Consider the following 18,831-nt stretch of genomic DNA (forward strand, 5'->3'; position numbering starts at 1 on the left):
TCTAAATGGCCATCATGGTCACCACCCATCGTGAGGAGTTTGCCCCTCACATATACTAATGTGCCACAAACAGGACTTTAATATCACCAACCATTCACATTTTATTACGGTGTATCCATATAAATGGTTCACCCTGTAGAATAATAAGAGAAGGTGATAGCTGCTGTCATTTCTTCTGTTAAAGTGAAACAAAACTGCAAATAAATTCAGTTTAAATTAACAGGAAGCAGCAATTTTTGATTGGTCAAATTCATTCAGTGTTTTGACAAGTTGTTTGTGATAAAACTGCCTGGAAGAATTCCTTAAACTAACACAGCTGAATGCTGCTAAACATGAGGTTGTCCACTGGACGGACAGACAGATAGAGATAGATAGCCTAGATTTGATACATATGGATAAAACTTAAATCAAGAAATGTTTCACCATTTTGTAAAGGTCTCTGCAAAGCACAATTCTCCACAATTACAGGTATATGTAACCGGGTTCAGGTTCTGCGGCAGCATCTACAAGTAAAGAACTGCCCAAGCTCAAAGTCCAGGCTATCACCCAAAGCAATCATAGAATAGATCATTTAATTAAATGCTCCAAAAGGCACTGATACCAAAAACACAGTCAGCAGGTCCATTTAGTGAAGCTGAAGTGAGCTTCCACTTCCTGTGTAAACATTTCTGTACACATGCTTATTTCTAGTGAAATGCTGCTCATTATCAGGGCCTGACTTTGTTTAAAAGGCTGGTCTCAAGTAGCTCCTTTAAGAAGTGCAGTTTTTGGCACTTGAGCATTGCCTGTGCTTGGTCTCAACAATTTCACATGTTTCTGTGAAGCATGTTGAGTCTTCTGTGAAAACTCAGGCAGGGCTAGAGAGACAACCGTACTGACCTTTGCTCTCAAACCCAAAACTGGACACCCTCCAAGGAATCAAATCAGTGCTTATACTACCACAATGCCTCACTTCTTCCTTCTCTGTTATTAGTGAATAAAAGATGCCCATTGCAATCACCTGACGTTGAGATATCCGGTAATGTGCAACCTGTCATGGCTCAGTTTTCTGCCACATTGAAGAGAGGGACACCAGAAGAGAGGGACACTGGGGGACAGAGCCAAAACACAACTCCAGAAGGAGGGTGAAACAGGGGTCATCAGAGGACTGAAATTACCTGGACAAATAGAGTGTGGGGCAGATTATGACTGAGTCTTGGTGTACAGAGAGGATGCAGATTCTTTATTGCTTATCAAAGTTGCGTCAGCTTTCACTAAATATTGTGATTGACAGCCCCTTGGCTGCCGGTGAAAGAACAAAGCATAGAGACTTACTCAATTCTCAGGATCTCAAATAACTGCAGAATTAATACTTAATGCTTACTCGCCATGAATTGATCATGAGCATCAGTAGAAGTGGATTTGACTGACACTGAAGGTCTGTCGCATTATGAGCTTGCTAGCCTGTTGTCATAAATAATGTAGAAACAACAGTTATTCCTCAGCAGCCACCTGGAAATTGTACAGATCTAAAACTTCATCAAATCAAATCTGCACAAAACTGAGATGAAAGAAGTGTAAATATAGACTGTCATGTTACTAAAGTTCAATTAATGTTAGTTTTGGCTAACGGTGTTACGTCATTGGTTTAAATGTCAGGTTGACTGACAGGACTGTTCAGTGTCCAGCAAGTGCAGAGTGCAATTAGCTGTAGGGACACTTGATAAGGCCGCTCATTTATCAGATGATACGAGTCAGATATCTCTGCTACATGATGCGGGTCAAATCTGAATTTTTGGCACAGTTTTGTTCATTTTGCTTTGGCAAAAATTAATAACCTGGCTTCTGATGTGGCACTTAAAACTCATGGATTGTATCATATTTACCACATGTAGATAAAAAATTAGAGTCAAGCTGAGCATCTAGTCCAGCAAGAGGTGAATGATTCATTTAAACCTTGGTAGTTAGGTTAAATGGCCTCCGTGTCTAATGAATTGTTTAATACTTTGGCCCGGTCACAGTTCTAAGAAACTACCAGGCTGGTTACTTTGAAGGCTGAAGAAGTGAAGGAAGACCCCATTATATTTTGGTGTCATAGCACCAGTAAAGAGTTGAGTTTTATTCATATATGTCCAAATGAGGCATTGCTGGATTCCACAGTTCAAGATCATTTCAAAGCAAGACATCTGAAATTGTATTTTTTTTAAAAAGGCTTAAGAGGGTTTTTTTCACAATCTAGTTTTTCCCCACATTCAATATAATCAATCCAGAGGAATACAGTCAAATTTGGCTTAACCTGCAACACAGAAAGTACGGTTTTATCTTGACCGATCAAAAAAAAAAAAGCTAGGTTACTGGACTCTGGAGCCTTTCTTAGGAAATACATATATTTATATTCTTAGAAATACAGATGAAATACAGATATTTGCGGTATTTGAAATTTCCAGGCTAAAAACATGGTTCTACACATCATAGAGAAGTGGACTGTTAACCTTGTTGGAAGTCTGCAGATCCAGAGGGTGCTTTTAGTTGGTTAATAGCTTTAAGACAAGGACTACATGAGAACTTTAATGTAAAATTAAAAAGAAAACAAAGCACTGACTTTGTTAACATATATTTAGTAAACAAAGGAGTGACAGTACAGTTCATCTATCTTTTCATCATATACACAGACTGTAAAGGAGAAAAAAAACGTATTCATAAGAAGCGATTAATGTGCACTAACTACTATCAGTCCAGCATGAATTTCTCAGTAAAGTGCTTTATTTTCCCATATTTGTTTTGTGTTGTTGTGTCAGTGTCTCTGCAGGCTCGGCACCCTGTACATCCTGGGCTCAGTTTGCCGAGCAAAACCAGGCAGGTATCCAGAAGGCCCGTGGTTGCCACGGTCGTGGGTCCTTGAGCCTGAGTCTCTGCTGGACGGCATCTGGCTTCCTCTGCCGCCAACAGGAGGAGGGTTCTGACCGCTGACGTGGATATCTGTATCATCTGCAATCAAAATAAGAGGAATCTATGATTTCAGGTGTGGGGACAAAACAATGACACTGCTAACCGCCATCAACACAGAGTATAATCCAGTGGGGAAAATAACATTTGACAGTTCACACTGTAAACCTTTACTGCTAATATTACGAAGACTAATACTGCTTCTGTGTTCCAGATTAATCTCTATTCTTGAAAAAAAAATCTCATTAGCTAATTCAGCAAAAGTTGTCATGCTATGTAAAATCTAAATAAAAACAGACTGCAATGATTTGCAAGCTCACTCAACTTTACAAATCATATTTTATTCACAATAGAAGAAAGAAAATATATCATATGTTTAAACTGAGAAGATGTACAATTTTAAGAAAAATACTGACTTATTTTGAATTTATGATAGGAAAATATCTCAGAAGGTTAACATGCAATAGGTCAGTAACATTGATTGGGTTCTTTCTAAGAGTGTCTTGGAGAGGTAGAGTTTCTCAGAAGCAAAGATAAGCAGAGGCTCATCCATCTGCAAAAAACTTGTGTTTCCAAATTTGTCGCATGAAACTGCAAGCACTTTTCATGTGTATCTTTTACTGTTTAGAAGCAACGTCAACCTCTATTATGTATGCAACAGAAAATAGGATAAATGTAGATATATCTATATGTTATATATACTATATAAATAGAGTTATAGTTTGTATTCACATCTACTGACATTATTTTATCATTATTTTAATATAACACAAGGTTCAGTTAGCTTTGCACAAAAAAATAGAAACCTCCTCCAAAGAGCTGCTTTTCACTTTCTTGGTTTGACTATATTTCAGAGCCAGTACTTTTTTACTTTTACTTGAATAAATTAGTTGAATTAGTACTTCAGTTTTTCTGGAGTATTTTTAACAGTAGTATTTGTACTTCTACTTAAGCACAGAATGTCTGTACTTTTGCCAACACTCCTGAGCACCTACAAATAGACATTAAAGCACATGCAAAGAAGACATGCTGTCTTCTCTGGGTCAACACTCATTCAAAACCAACTGAGCCAAAGTGGAAAACAGCATTATGCTTAGATGAATTGAAATTTCAAACTCTTTTTGGAAAACATGGATGCTATAGCCTCTGCAAAGGCAAGTTTAGACCTTTGAGGGTTCTCCAGCACCCCCAAATTTAGAGCACTGGAAATTCAGAGCACCCCTAAAAGTAACTAAAATAATAATTGTGATGACAGCATATCTTAGTACTCTTCATTCATCCTCATTATCTTCAGATGTTATATTTTCCTAAGTTTTCTATTGACAGAAGTACAGGATAGAATGAAAACAGGTTTAATATCCAGTGTTGTTGATGTCATGATGTTACAGCGCGCTCCTACAGAGGTGTTGATGCTTCAGCAGTGTGGCTTGTCATCAATACACTAAATAAGTCTTAATATTGGTATAAACTGATGTGGATCAGTTTATGTCTTTCATTCACATTTAACTTTTCGGTGACGGCACAAAGACTGAGAGAAGAGGATAGAGAGGGCTGATGACAGCAAAGAGAGAGAGAGAGAGAGCAAAAAGAGGCAGGTCAAAGAGAACATGTGGTCAAATTTATCAAAAATGATAAAGGCGCAACTTCTGTTTTACCCATAGTCAATAATGATAATTTCACAGCTGTGTGTTGCACTGTTGTCCATTGTGGATCCCTTACTTGCTCTTATAATAATTATTATGAGATTATATTTTTGGTATTTTCTAGTTAAGTGTAGAGGGTGGAAAGAGCGAGAGACAAGACAGAGATTCTAAAAAGAGTATATTGGTATGAATGGCAGCATTTTACAGGATTAACTCCACTCTAAACATGGCAGGATGACTCCCACTACATTGATGTGATGGAATACAAATATGTTATCCACTCGTGAAATTGGGGTACATGTTGCTCTGTGCTGAGGTTGCATAACAAAGGGAGTATTTATATGAATTCAAAAACTGTAATATAAAACAACTATTACAGTTTGCTTCATGTACAAGTCTATGGAGTGGCAGGGTGATTTTCCAGTGTCTATACTGAATAATGCTACTTTAAGTGCTTGATGATTTGGTGGACTGCCTCTATGTAATTAGAGACTGACATAATGTTGTGCATGTTTTTCATCTTACTTCTTAAACTCCTTTAATAACTGAGCCTTTGCCGCAGGTTTGATCACTTTAAGGCTCCATTTTAAAATGGGTGGATTAGACTGAAATCTCTGATTATTCACTCTGAATTATTCTGAAACACTACAATAGATCATCCAACTAATTGGGTAACTTGGGGTTGAAAAGGTGAAAAGGGTTGTAAACAGCATAAAAGAAGAGGGGACGTGCCCCTGCCCCAAGGTTTTTGAGATGTGTTGCTGTCATCAAATTCAAAATAAGCTGATATTTTTCTCAAATGGTAAAAAGTAAATAAATACATTTTTTTTTAAATCCAGTATTTGATATTAATATAACACTGATGGTGCTGTTAATATTTCTCTTTCATTTTACAGCATCCCAACTTTTACTTTTATGTTTGTTAATTTCACAACAAAGTCAAATTTCCTAAAACAATAAGATGAATCTTGAAGTTGTGAATTATCTTAAATCATCTTAAATCTTCAGGTTTACCTTCTTTATTAATATTTGAAATCAAAAGACTCACCTTCTTGATCCTGTACTGAAGCATTGTTGTTCCTTTGTTGCTCTTGTGCAGTCTTTCTGGCCTCCTCCAAATCCATTTGAGCTTTCAGTGCTGCTCGTTTGTTCTTCCTCTTGTTCTCCTCATTTTGCTTAAAAAAAATCACCAAGAGACAAAAACAAAACAAAAACAAAAGATACCCACACGTGTTATTTTTCAGATCACTCAGAGCAAGCACGTACATTTACCCAGCATCTCTTCTGCAGATTTGTTATTGGTGGAACCTGTAGTGGGTTTTTGGATAGATCTGAACTGTCAGGCTTTGCTGCTCTCTGCTGGAGAGATAACACTAATACAATTGCGTGACAGCAGTCATGCATCACAGTGGCCTCGGGCGGTCTCTTTGTGAACTTCAGTGCTGTTTGAAAGCATACCAACTGCTAAAATTAACTATGAAAACAAACCTAGAGAACATCCAACTTACATACATGAAATTTCTTGGGATATTTTTTACTCTCAAAACTCGTCACTTGATTCTGAATGCTATCCAGGTGCAATTTCTGGTCAGAGAAACCACAAAACAGCTACAGCAGTACGTGCTACATTAGAGGAAAAGCAAAACTGAAATTACCATTTGTAGCTTTTTCTTCAGCTCCACATTTGCTTCTCTGTAGCTTTTGGATGTAGATTGCAAGTAATAAATGGCCAGTCTGAAAGATAAAATAACACATGATTACCACCAAAGTTCTTACCACTTTAACACTGAAAGAAAATGATGACAGCATTGTGAAATATACTTATTTATGGATTTACATAGTCTGCTGTTAACTCACACCATAAGAAGTATGAAGGGTAGCACCAATCCAGGGTTAGAGGCATAGCTGAAAACTTTGCTAAACCATGGAGGAAAGTCAGACTCCAGAGTCTCGTGGATCACATCAAACATGCGGTTCTTACCACTGTCAAAAAGATGGTAGTGGTTATAAAAACCCAAGTCATTTTTATTTTAAAGCTAGATACCCTGAACTAGTGTCATTACCTGAAAGGTCCACAGTCAAATGAAGGGGGAATGGAGACAATGGTGTAGATGGCAGGCAGTGTGGACAGAAAGAGGATGACCAGCAACATGGCCATGTAGAAGTTGTTGGAACCAGAGGCTTTGAAGACCCTTTCTTGTGGCACATTACAGCACATAACAGCCCAGCACTGCAGGTACATGGAGACATGGAGCCGGATGACGTTTAAGGCAGGCAGACAGGGCGCATAGAAGGAACCCATCCTGAAAGCAAAGATTAGAAAAAGCAGGACAGATGCTGAGCTAGTAAGAGGCTTTTATCAATATGAAAACCATGATGAACCTAGCTGAAAGTAAAACACCATCCTGAAATAAGAATCTTCTGAGTGAAACAATTGCTGCTTTCCTACCATATCATTCCTTGATTGAAGATCAGGCCCAAAACGTTCCCACTGACGTCAAACTCAGAGTAGGATGGCTTTTACAAATGAGAAATTAAAGGCAACTATTACTTTTGCCACACTTTTTTTTTCTCCAAAGAGTGACATTTTTAAATTCGAGTAACAAATAAGTGATAGAAAAGATGACTCACAAAGCCAGCCTCTAGGTCCCAACACCAGCAGTAGTTGAGAAAACGAACAAGAACTGCTCTCAGGAAATCACCAATCAGCAGTGTGATGTAAGTTGTCATTGTGTCAGATATGATCAAGCGAACAAACTCCTACAAATTAAGAAATCATTTAGCATTAATTTCTCGTCAACATCAAAATTAACATCATCACCCACTCTGAAAACAACAGTTTTATTTCAACATAAAAGCCCCTGAACATTTGTAATGTTTATCGCTTTTAACAATAAGATCAGAGTATGTTTCCTTAGTTAATGCAACAGAAATCCATTAATACAAAGTTAACTAAAGTACAAACTGCAACTACAATGTTTACTTTGATTTTCAACTAAAGCATTATAATAATGGGGGAAATAATTATTTGAATTTGTAAGTTAGTTCATTTCAGCTCAGAAGTATTAATTTATTTGCATGTCATTGAGTGAAATAATGATTTGACCTCCAAACAAAACATGGCTAAATACTTCATGGCCTCGTCCAGTGGCCCCTCATTGCAGTTAAATTATTTTACCCACTATATTCATGTGATTGTTTCATATTGTCATTAATTTTATCATTTCCTTATTTATTGGTATCCACAGCCTAATGCCATAACAACAATTACATCACTTAGTTACATAATAGTACAGACGCACACATGCACACTGACCTGGCCTACCATTGTCTCCCAGCAAGGCCCTCTGGGCACATCAGCAGGGTGGATTGTGACGGGTGGAGCAGTACTGTTTTCTAAAACGGTGCCATTGTAAAGACTGGCCTCCCACATGGTTATATTAAACTTCACTACCTTTTCCTCTTTCCTCTGAGACAAACACTTTGGATTAATCATCCTATAAAATTACAATCTCATAAATCGATACACAATGACTTCTCACTTTAAGGTTGATCTCATCCATGAGTGCAATAATGAAGGTGTAGAGATTTCCCAAGAAGAGGGCAAAGATGCGACCGAGCTGCCACTGCAGGGCAACCCGCGGGTGGTAGTTCTCCAGGGTGCTGATTACATCAAACAGCATCGGACAGAACATCCCCAGTAATGACATGACCATGTTCACCTGAGAAATACATCAGAAAACTAATGTAATTACTCTGAGGACAACTTGGGAGTGCATGGGTTTTTTATTTAGTGTGTAACTTTGTATAACGCCTTACAAAAATGACATTTGATGCAACTGAATAGCTGGTGGCTGTGATCGCTGTAAATCTGGGCAGAATATTACCATTGACATGAACGGTGTGCACTCCTGTGAAAACTAAGTACATGCCATGATTGCAGAGTTGTAGCTCATAGGCAGGTCTTTAGCTTTCAGACAGATTTTCAGACAGATGTCCTTTGATGAACATTTGACTCTAGAATACTTTAGTATGCATTTATTCAGTTCAATATCTGCAAGGTCCTAGTTCCTGTGGCTGTGAAATAACCCTAAATCATCAGCCCTCCACTACCATGCTTAATAGTTGGTATGAGGCAGTTTTGCTGATATTCTGTGTTTGGTTTTTACTGTGTTTTTCACAAACATGGTGCTAATGGCGAAACATCTCCACTTTGGTCTTGTCAGTTCAGAGGACATTGGTCCAGATGTCTTGTGGTTTGTTCAGGTGAAATTTACAAACGTAAACTGTGTTGCTGTCTTCAACATGGTCTACATAAAGTCTTGTGAAAACTTTATTTTTCACATGACTCAAAATGTCAGTTTAAAATTTCTTCCTCAGTGTAATTCACAGAGCAAACTGAGAATATTTTAACAACTCACCTCAAACAGCTTTATGTAGAACACGTGGTATGTGCTACAGCTAACGAACTTCAACATTTAGATCTGGGTCTAGGTGAGTTTGCTCAGGTATGGAACTTGTTACTTATCTGTTTCATCATCAGCCAATATTTAAGAAACATCTCCAACATCCAGTCAGATTACGCGTTTCTCCTGACTGCTAAGCAGGCTTCTTTATGCTCTCCTGTAAACTTTAAAGTCTAACGCCTTTATTTCGATGCTTTCCAGTGTCCCCCAGTTCCCATAGAGAAGTTCACTTCTCAGATTTACTTACCCGTCACAGTCAAACTGGTCCATTCCTCCAGAAATACTCACAGCACTCTCACCTGCTCTCACCTTGTGTAAAGAATCTTATCTGGACTCACCCACCACACCCCCTCTCCAAATGACCTGATCACTTTCCCAAAATGCTCCTTAGTGACTATGTTAAACTATAAAACTCCTTTCTTTGGGTTTGGATTGCACTTTTTATTGTCACTATTTTGGCCTTGGACAAGAACTGCAGGACAAATTCTAAATATTATTTAATTAAACCTCAGCAAGTTTTGCTTGCAGCCAAAATTATTCATAAACTTCCTTTTGTAAATGTTATTTCTCATTAATTCCCCCTCTCTCTTTCTCTCATGTCTACCTCATTCCTTTCCCACCACGTGTGATTCTCCAGTCCATCTAAGGCAAATTTCTGAGAACGCCGCACTACAAAGTAGATGAGGTATCCACTTCCTGCTAAGCAGCACAAGACCAGGAAGTTGGCCAGCACACGCAAGAATCGAGTCAGATGGATGTTGTCATCCTTGTGGCTCTCTTGCTCCTCTAAGATTGCCTCCTATAGTGGTAGAAGAAGTGGTAGAGTGTAATGTACTGTATGATACTTGGCTTGCATTAATCAGCATACTGGAAAGCAGACAGTGAGCTGCACTAACCTTGAAGCTGGTGGTGATGGAAGCAAACTTATTGTCTGCTGTTTCAGCATTTCCTATCAGGTAGTCCCAGCTGGTGAACATTTTCCAGCTGAAATTGAAGCTGTTATCATCGCCGACCCCTGATTCATTTGCATTACGTGCCATCCTTTAATTTAAAAGTAAGTACATGATTCACTAAAACACTGTGGATAGAATAGATTTGTCTTTTGTATATAGACATAGCAAACATACGTTCTGATGACCACCATGTAGCTATAGGCCACTGTACCGACACCAACCAGGAAGTAAGACAGAGGCATGCGAAACTTGAGCCAGCCCACCGTACGTTGATTGTTGTAGTAGCCATAGAAGAGGACTGAGTACTGTGCGTAACCCTGTGGATACAATACTTTAATTGGGGGTGACTATTTATTACTACATCAGAGGAGAAATTGCCAACAAAGACAAATAAAATAATACCCACTGACCCCAAAGTCCCAAAGAACAGCAAAGTCCATCGCACTGGCCTCCTCAGCTCTGGGGACAGTCTTTCTTGGCATGCTCCCATAAGGTCGCCCCATTAATGCCTGTAAGCAAAATGCACAGAGAAGGATTACATCGTTTCTGGGGGGAAATGCAAAAGACATAATTCAGGTGCGGTGCATGAAAAAAAAGACAGCATACCTCCGGTACCATAACCAGGCCAAAGGTCAGACCAAACAAGATCATATTGATGCCATACATCCACCTCAGAAAGATAAAGTATGAGGCAACTGAGGAGCCAAAATGACCTGCAGAGCAGAGTACAAAATAACATATGAACAAATGAATATGTGCATCTGCTATAAAACCACAATGTAAGCTATCCTGCTTCTCACAGAAAAGATAAGGCCTTGGAAATTAGAAATGATATATGCGACTATTGAGCAGCCCTTTGTATTTAAAAAATAAAAGCACACCTACTTTCAATCTCCTTTATTTTCATCTCCCATGGGATGCATGCAGTTTTGAAGTTTTCAAAGTCCCGTTGGAATTTCATCCATTTCTAATGATATGAATAATTTTTTTAATGAATCGTGTATTTCTTTATGTTATTTAATGATTACATAAAGAAGTAAAAGTAAGTCCTCACCTTGGTCATCAGGACTTTGTATGCATAGAGCTTCCTGCCTTTTCCCTTTCCCAAGGCACCTTCATATTTTTCCACAAACTCCTGAGACTCCCTGAAATAAAAAAGCAAATATTAGAGTTCAAAATACTTCTGGTATTTTGAATTACAGCAGAACAAATCAGAATGATTTATCCATATGAAGTACCTTAAAGTGACAAGTTTCTTTTTCATTGGCCAGGGTTTTCCCCTTAGACTTTGGATCAGTTTCTTCCTCTCATCCACTGCCTCCTTCAGCTTCTCCAGCTCCTCTGGAGAGAGACACTCCGGCCTCACCACATCCTTGTCATTGTCCTCTTCTTCATCATCATCCTCTTCGCTTGTCTCTGGCTCTGAACTGAAGCATTAATGTCTTTTAGGGCCCTTTTTTTGTCTAACTGACAGAGTTTTCCATAGATAAGGTGAAATTATAAGATGATACACTACCTTGTTTCAGCCTTCTTGTGCTTTTTTTTTTTTATGTCCCGGGCTTTTTCCTTTACCAGCTGTTTACCTCCATCTTCTTTCTTCTCTCCCTTTTTGGTACTTCCCTGTTTCTTTTTTCCCTTATCAACATTTTCATCAACTTCTCGCACTTCCTCCTTCTCCATTCTGCGTGTTTTTTCATTTCTGATATCCTTTCTTGCTTTTGTTCCCTTGCCACCTGTCAGTTGAGCTTCTTCCTCTTCGTTGTTCTCTCTTCTGCTTGTTTCTTGTTTACTCTTAGCTCTTTTTCGCTTGCTTCTTTCTCTTTTCTCAGATACGGCCTGTAAATCCTCTTCCCCTTCTCCCGCTCTTGTTCCTCCTTTTCTTCTCTCATTTCTCCTCTTCTTTTTCTGCCTGTCACCATCTCTTCTTTTTGTTCTGTGTGTTTTACTCTCATGTTCCTCTTGCAAGGACAAATCTGCATCTTGTTCACCTGCAGTTGACATTTAAACATTACTTTTTGTTAACTTCTTACTATTTATACTCACATAACACTGTCAATCTGTCAGTACTGTTGCTTTCTTTTCACTGCGATGCTCACAGAAAGTTATCTTTTGATACTGTGAAGTTGGCTCGTGCTAAATTAAATAGTTTCCTTTCCTCTCTCATGCTATCACATGTTTTAAGGCATGATAGTACTGTGATGACTGAGGAAAATCAAAAGAACTTCAAATGATTTTCAAAGTGTGTTGGTGGCAACAGTAGTGGAGCATCTGTGTGAAGAAACGAAACACGAGCATGGAATTATTTTTCTGCCAAAAGTCAAACATAAATAAAGTCTAATAAAGTTTTTTTGTTTTGTTTTGTTTTTTCTAGTAATTTTGCTTATTTAAAGTATTTTTAATAAACAAGCTGAAGACTAACCTTCATCTGCATAAGTACCTGCAAAATCCAGTCCAGTGTGAACAATGGGAGACAGATATTTTATCAATGAAAATTAATTAAAGAATTGAGTATACCTTGTTTTTTTCATCTTAGCCATAATAACTGCATTTGCCTCATAATCGTTTTATCTTATGCTTAATTTTTAAATTCGATAATCTGTGGTATCATGTCTTTTAAAAATTATGTTCTCACACAAACTAAACTTTGTTTTAATCATCAGGGCAAGTTTGATATGAGCACACTACAAATAGATGAGTGTTCATCACATTGGAACCCATTAAGTCTTTGCAATTTTTATGACCTTGAGGCTCCCCTCTATTTTCTGTTACCAGAGTCCCAGCTTAATACAGTCAGTGGCTACTTCATTAGTTACACTTGTTCAGCTGTCTTTTAAAATCAATATTTAATCAGCAAATCATATGGCACCAACTCAATGCATTTAGACGCATAGACGAGGTCAAGATGACCTGCTGAAGCTTAAACTGAGCATCAGAATGGGGAAGAAAGCTGCTCTAAGTGACTTTGAATGTGTCATCGTCATTGGTGCCAGATGGTCTGAGTGTTTCAGAGATGCTTTAGTGTTTACAGAGAATGGTTTGAAAATGTCCAGTGAGCAGCAGTTCTCAAGGCTTTTTCTCTGGGTGATTTCTGCTGTGATGTTTGGATTGTAGAGTCAAAATTTCTGATTCCAGTAGGATAAGTTTCCATAAAATGTCCATTGAGTATATATGAATTTAAAAATTAAGACTGTAGTTTAGTTGTATGGGAGCATATTTGTAGCAAAGAATGTGCCTTTTAAAGTGATGCCTTTAATTTAAGGGTCCACAGAAAAGACAAACTTAGGTCTTAGACAACTTTTTTAAGTTACTCAGCATGAGTGATGATCATAATTAGATTACTGGAAAGTTTAAGATCTCCTGGTTAAAAACTGACAAATGTGTGTCATTATTGATCATGTTAAGTCATAATTGATACAGTATAATGATGTTTCAAAGTGCAGATTTAGTATAAAGTACATATTGCAAACACAGAAACTACAAAAATAATAAGAAAGGAAAGATTTGCTGAAAGCGAGACATGTAGGCTTCCTGCTATTTCACAGACCAGATGTTGTTTTAAGAGCTTTTTTAGGTTTGCAGCGAGATGAGTAGTATTAATTCTTTCTCTTTCTGAATATTGTATTCCATGATATAAAACATTTTTAACATTATCGTGCTGTGTTTTTCCTGCAACTTTACATTTGTTATTTTTAAGATAAATACATCTGACTTCTCTACAACATAACTAAACCTTTTAGATAACCTCTTTATAAATCCAGCCCTTCTGTTTTTTTTGTTTTTTTTTTCACATCTCCAATACCACAGTGAACCCTTTCACTGGTGGAGCTTAACCTACCTCATTATGCACCTCGAACTATTGTGCACTAAAGGGGGATGAAGAGGAAAACAAAGAGGACCACTGACAGACTGAACAGATATTTATGTAGTCGGCCTTTTGATGTGTGTCCTTAGTGTAACCGGAGTGGCCATCACATGGGTCATTATGGCTGGGTGCAGCAGAAGGGCACAAAAGAGGCAAACAATGGCTTAATGAAGGGAGACGGGATGACTAAGCCCACAAGGATGGGGGAGACAGCCAAGGGCAAGAGGCCAGCTCCCAAATATGCAGCAAAGTGAACAGGAGGCAAGAACTGGGTGATTAAACATCTTTGTGCTGGGCAATAGCTGGCGTTTTAATGATTTTATTAATTAGAGGCAGACATCAAGTAACTGTACTTCATCTTACTGAACATTAACCTCAATAAATTAGGATGTTTTGTCAGAAAAATACACTCAAATCAGTTATCATAGCTACAACTACCACAAAGACCAAAAGCTCTTCCTCTATTTAACTAATGAGTATTTACCAATATCAACATTTTCCCTAATAAACATGTTGATATTTGTGTAGAAATTAGATTTTTTTTCCAGTAAAGGCCTGTAAATCTAATCGACTTGTATCATCCCAGCCACAAAGAATTAATGTGTTGCCGTCATAAAAACTCTGAAGAATATGTAAAAGCATGCTAATGGGCTTACTGTCATTCTCAGAGGTGATCAGACTGTCCCGAGGCATCTTCCTCTCATGGTCCTGGAAGAATTTCTCCACCATCCAGAGGTCATGTAAGCTAGAAAAAGAGTAAAGCTACAGTGTTTCAGTGGTCTTACGCTGGTCTCCCTCCTTTTACATCTTCTGCATCTCAGGTGAGGATGCAACTTATCCAAATGTGTGTGGGGGTGGGGGTGAGTGTTTAGGGCTGGTACATGATGAGTAATTCGCATGAGAAGTTTACTTTTTCCTCGCCACCCACTGACCCGAAACAGGGACATTGATAGCCTGGAAACCCTAGAGCCACACAATTTCACTAGCAATCAATTATTCAAAACAGTTATGACTTTCTTTATGTGGCTGTGTGTGAATGTTTATGAGCGAGTGTGTACTTGTAACTATGCAGGTGGAAAGACCAAAGCAGAGGGGGTTAATTGAGCAGCCAGCCAAAGTGAAGGTCAGTACTGTTTGACATATGGCTTTGTGTAATTTCATTGTGATTGAGTTGCTGGGGTTCAGTGAGAAATGGAAAAGTGACGTTTAAAAAGTTGCATTCACCTTACAATACCTGAAATACCTAAAAATACTACCAATACCAATATCTATCAGTGTCCTGAAAGCATTCAATCCATCCATCCATTTTCTACCACTTACCTGTGTTTATGTCGTGGAGGCAGCTTCAGCAGAGAAGCCCAGACTTGCCTCACCCCAGCCACCTTTTTCACCTCATCTGGGAGGACGATGAGTCATTCTCAAGCCAGCTGAGAGATAAAATTTCTCAAGTGAGTCCGAGGGCTGCCCCAGGACATCTTCCCAGTACGACAAAAAACCTTGCCCAGGAGGTATCCTAGCCAGATGCCTGAACCACCTACTCTCTACTCCAAGTCCCTGTCAGATAACTGAGCTCCTAATTCTATCTCTAAAGAAGAACCAAGCCACCTATTGAAGGAAACTAATTTCAACCACTTTTAGCAGCACTTTGAAGTGCATGTCTCTCTTTTCACGCTCCACTCTCCCCTCACTCATGGACAATACCCAGACATACTCAATTGGTGATTTCAATTTCTGTCACTGTAGACTGGATGGGCAAACTTCAAAGCACCTTTAAATATCCTCAAGACGATAAAGACCTGGTCCAGTGTTCCTCATCCAGGGCGCAAACCGAATTGCTCCTCCTGAGTCTCCCCTGCAGTACCTTGGGTACCTTGGTATCGACTTCCTTGGAAAAAATGATGAGTGTGAGCCCCCTATATTTGGGGGTCCCACTCTGGTCCCCCAGGGCAACAATCACCCCATTCTCCCAATCCAGAATCACCACCTCAGTTCATCAGGCAATGTTGCAGAGACGTGAGTCTTGTCTTGCAAGTCTTGTTCCTTTGTCTTACTGAATTCCTCATGCACCTGAATTTTCACCCCAGCTACGACTAAAGGTGCACTCCACTGGTGGTGCCAGTACCTGTCAGCTGCCCCTGGGGTTCAATAAGCCCAATAAGCCTGACAGCTCCCTTCACCTTCGATGTCCGCAGTCTGGTTGTGGGATTACCGCCACTACCTAAACCAACTCCAGAGTGGAACAGAATTCAGCCCCTCTACAGGAAACTGGTTCCAGAGCCCAAGCTTTACACTGAGGTGAGGACAGTTATATTTAGCCACTATTTCTCAACCTCATGCACCAGCTCCGGATCCTTGCCCACCCGAGAAGTAAACTGGACCCTTGATTCAAGGAGGGTAAAGGGTTCCGATTTTCTTTAATTACATACCCAGCAGTTCAATGAAACTGTTTTCCCACACACTTTCTTCAACATATATCCCCGTCATTTCTGAATAAATAGTAATATGTGCCACGTAATATGTGTTTGAAATAAATAAATTTGGATTTAATTGTGTTTTGATGCAAACTGTTGAAGAACATACTGTAAAAGTGGTCTTGTCTGACTCCAGTATGTCTGGTTTTGAGCCTAATTCAGAGCCATTAAGTCTGTTTTGAGTCTGCTCTGTGGCTACACAAAAGTATGAATGTTTTTAAAACTTACATTTGAGCTTAAATATCCTTTTTTTTGTTGGTTGGTTAGTTAGACCTTAGTTTCTTCTTTGGATTTAGAGAGAAGGTGAAAATATTTACATTTTAGAAAGTGGCTCATACACAACAAACCATGTGATCATTAAATCAGATGTAGAAAGATTTTTTTTTCAGTTAAATAAATCACATTAATATATAATAACAACAGAATAAATGATGGATATTAGACTCAGACGATTAAAAGAATTGGATGAACTTATAGCTCATAAAAATGTAACTCTTAGATACGGAGAGATGAAATCAAGGTTAAAGAACCTGTAGAGGGTGGTGTTGCTCTACACTGAGTCCAAAGTGGATTCCAAACAACAGGAAGAGACAGGATGACACATCAACCTTCTTAAAGTTATGTTTTATAGTCACGTGACTTGTTTTCTGCATGACTGTCTGTAACCTTGTGCAGGAAAGCCCAGAGTTTCAGAGACATGACACCATGTTTGTGTGCATGTGTACAAGAAAAAAATGGGAAGGGTATCGGCTTTCTAAAGCTAAAGTGAGATGCAGCTATGAGAGTGTCAGTGAAGTGGCAAGATGAGGAAGGTTGACAAGGCTACTAGAGCAGAGAGTGACGTTTTTAAAAAAAAAAAAAAAAAAAAAAGCAAAATTTGTATTCTGCTGCTTTGTAGCCAGAGGTTTTTGCCACACAAGGCTCCAAACAAATGAACCGACAGTCTAAACCTGTGTTACATGAGACCTCTTGGATGATGTGGCCAAAAGCTTGGCAGCAGAATTTGGACAAAGCATTGCCAAGGCAGAGGACAGGGTATTGCAAATTTGGAGTAAAACTTGTCTAAAACAGGCCTCTATTGTAAATGAGACATTGAGTCTCAATGGAATTGCCTGTATAAGAATAGGTTAAACAATACAATAAAAACAAAGTTATCTCACCTGAGTGTGAATATAGCAATATCCCTTTCCTGGCAATCTTAAAGACATAAAGACCTGGATGGCCGCTAACTTTCTGCTTCTTAATTCAGATAAAACTGAGGTTATTGTACTCGGCCCTGAAAAGCCTAGAAATATGGTATCTAACCAGATTCTTACTCTGGATGGCGTTACCTTGGCCTCCAGTAACACTGTGAGGAACCTTGGAGTCATTTTTGACCAGGACATGTCCTTCAATGCACATATTAAACAAATATGTAAGACTGCGTTCTTCCATTTGTGCAACATCTCTAAAATTAGAAATATCATGTCTCAGAGTGACGCTGAAAAACTAGTTCATGCATTTATTACTTCCAGGCTGGACTAATGTAATTCATTATTATCAGGATGTCCAAAAACTCACTGAAAAGCCTTCAGCTAATCCAAAATGCTGCAGCAAGAGTACTGACAGGGACTAGAAAAAGAGAGCAGATTTCTCCTGTTTTGGCTTCCCTTCATTGGCTTCCTGTTAAATCCAGAATTGAATTCAAAATCCTGCTCCTCACATACAAGGTCTTAAATAATCAGGCCCCATCTTATCTCAATGACCTTGTAGTACCATATCACCCTATTAGAGCACTTCGCTCAGACCTACCATTTATCAGTTCAAACATCCAACGACATGAATGCTTTAAAAGCATCAACATCAGCTCTTCTCTGACAGCATGGTGGGAGTTTCTAAAATTGACGGCGTCTTCATTAATCCCATGCAAACGTACACCTATCTGGAACAACCCTGACATATTACAAAACAATAATATGATAAACTTTTCAGATTGGAGTGGTAAAGGAATCAAATATTTAGAACATATACTAGAAGGAACAGAATTTATTTCATTTGATGGACTAGTTACACAATATGGGATCAACAAGAAAAGATTTTTAGAATATCAACAAATTAAATCCATAGTAAAAAAGAAATTTAAACCGGGTCAAGTTGAACTACAAACACCACCAAGTGTGGTTCAATTTCTTACTCTTAAAACCCCCAAATTACTATCCAAAATATACAGAATGCTTTCTAAAACAGATGAATCAATATCACTTCCTATTGCAAAATGGGAAGCGGATTTATCAGTTAACTTAGACCTAAACTTCTGTCTCAGATTTGCTTAAAAACCTTTCATCTAATTAGAAATCCCAGTCTTCAATTAATTCAATACAAAATATTACATAGAGTGCACTATACAGGTCATCGGATGTTCAAGATGGGCTTTACGTCTACCAACAACTGCTCACACTGCCAAACCAATTCACCGGACAATTATATCCACGCTCTTTGGTTCTGTCCACCAGTTCAGAAGTTTTGGCGCGA

General features: G+C 38.6%; 1 protein-coding gene across 1 annotated transcript; it reads right to left on the minus strand.

Annotated features, from left to right (window-relative positions):
- Window positions 1-1,491: 1,491 nt before the first annotated feature.
- tmc1 (transmembrane channel-like 1) lies at window positions 1,492-14,652 on the minus strand. Its single transcript, XM_026187870.2, has 19 exons — window positions 14,506-14,652; window positions 11,504-11,975; window positions 11,226-11,414; window positions 11,042-11,132; window positions 10,873-10,954; window positions 10,594-10,700; window positions 10,398-10,496; window positions 10,162-10,304; window positions 9,931-10,075; window positions 9,639-9,833; window positions 8,111-8,290; window positions 7,885-8,037; window positions 7,200-7,328; window positions 7,018-7,085; window positions 6,632-6,871; window positions 6,426-6,551; window positions 6,224-6,302; window positions 5,617-5,743; window positions 1,492-2,967 (listed from the first exon to the last, which is right to left on the minus strand). Exons 1-19 carry the CDS (start codon window positions 14,576-14,578, stop codon window positions 2,774-2,776), a joined length of 2,892 nt encoding a protein of 963 aa, XP_026043655.1. The 5' UTR covers window positions 14,579-14,652; the 3' UTR covers window positions 1,492-2,773.
- Window positions 14,653-18,831: the final 4,179 nt, after the last annotated feature.

The sequence above is a fragment of the Astatotilapia calliptera genome, chromosome 12 (assembly GCF_964374335.1).
Source record: "Astatotilapia calliptera chromosome 12, fAstCal68.1, whole genome shotgun sequence".
Taxonomy (NCBI): Eukaryota; Metazoa; Chordata; class Actinopteri; order Cichliformes; family Cichlidae; genus Astatotilapia; species Astatotilapia calliptera.

Bases quoted from the DNA above. Each gene is read 5' to 3' on its own strand.
- tmc1 (XM_026187870.2), bottom strand. From the start codon at position 14,578: ATGGTGGAGAAATTCTTCCAGGACCATGAGAGGAAGATGCCTCGGGAC. The intron at 9,834-9,930 runs GTTAGTGCAGCT...CTACCACTATAG, and splicing joins CCATCACCACCAGCTTCAAG to GAGGCAATCTTAGAGGAGCA. The intron at 6,552-6,631 runs GTAATGACACTA...TCTTTTTGACAG, and splicing joins TTTGACTGTGGACCTTTCAG to TGGTAAGAACCGCATGTTTG.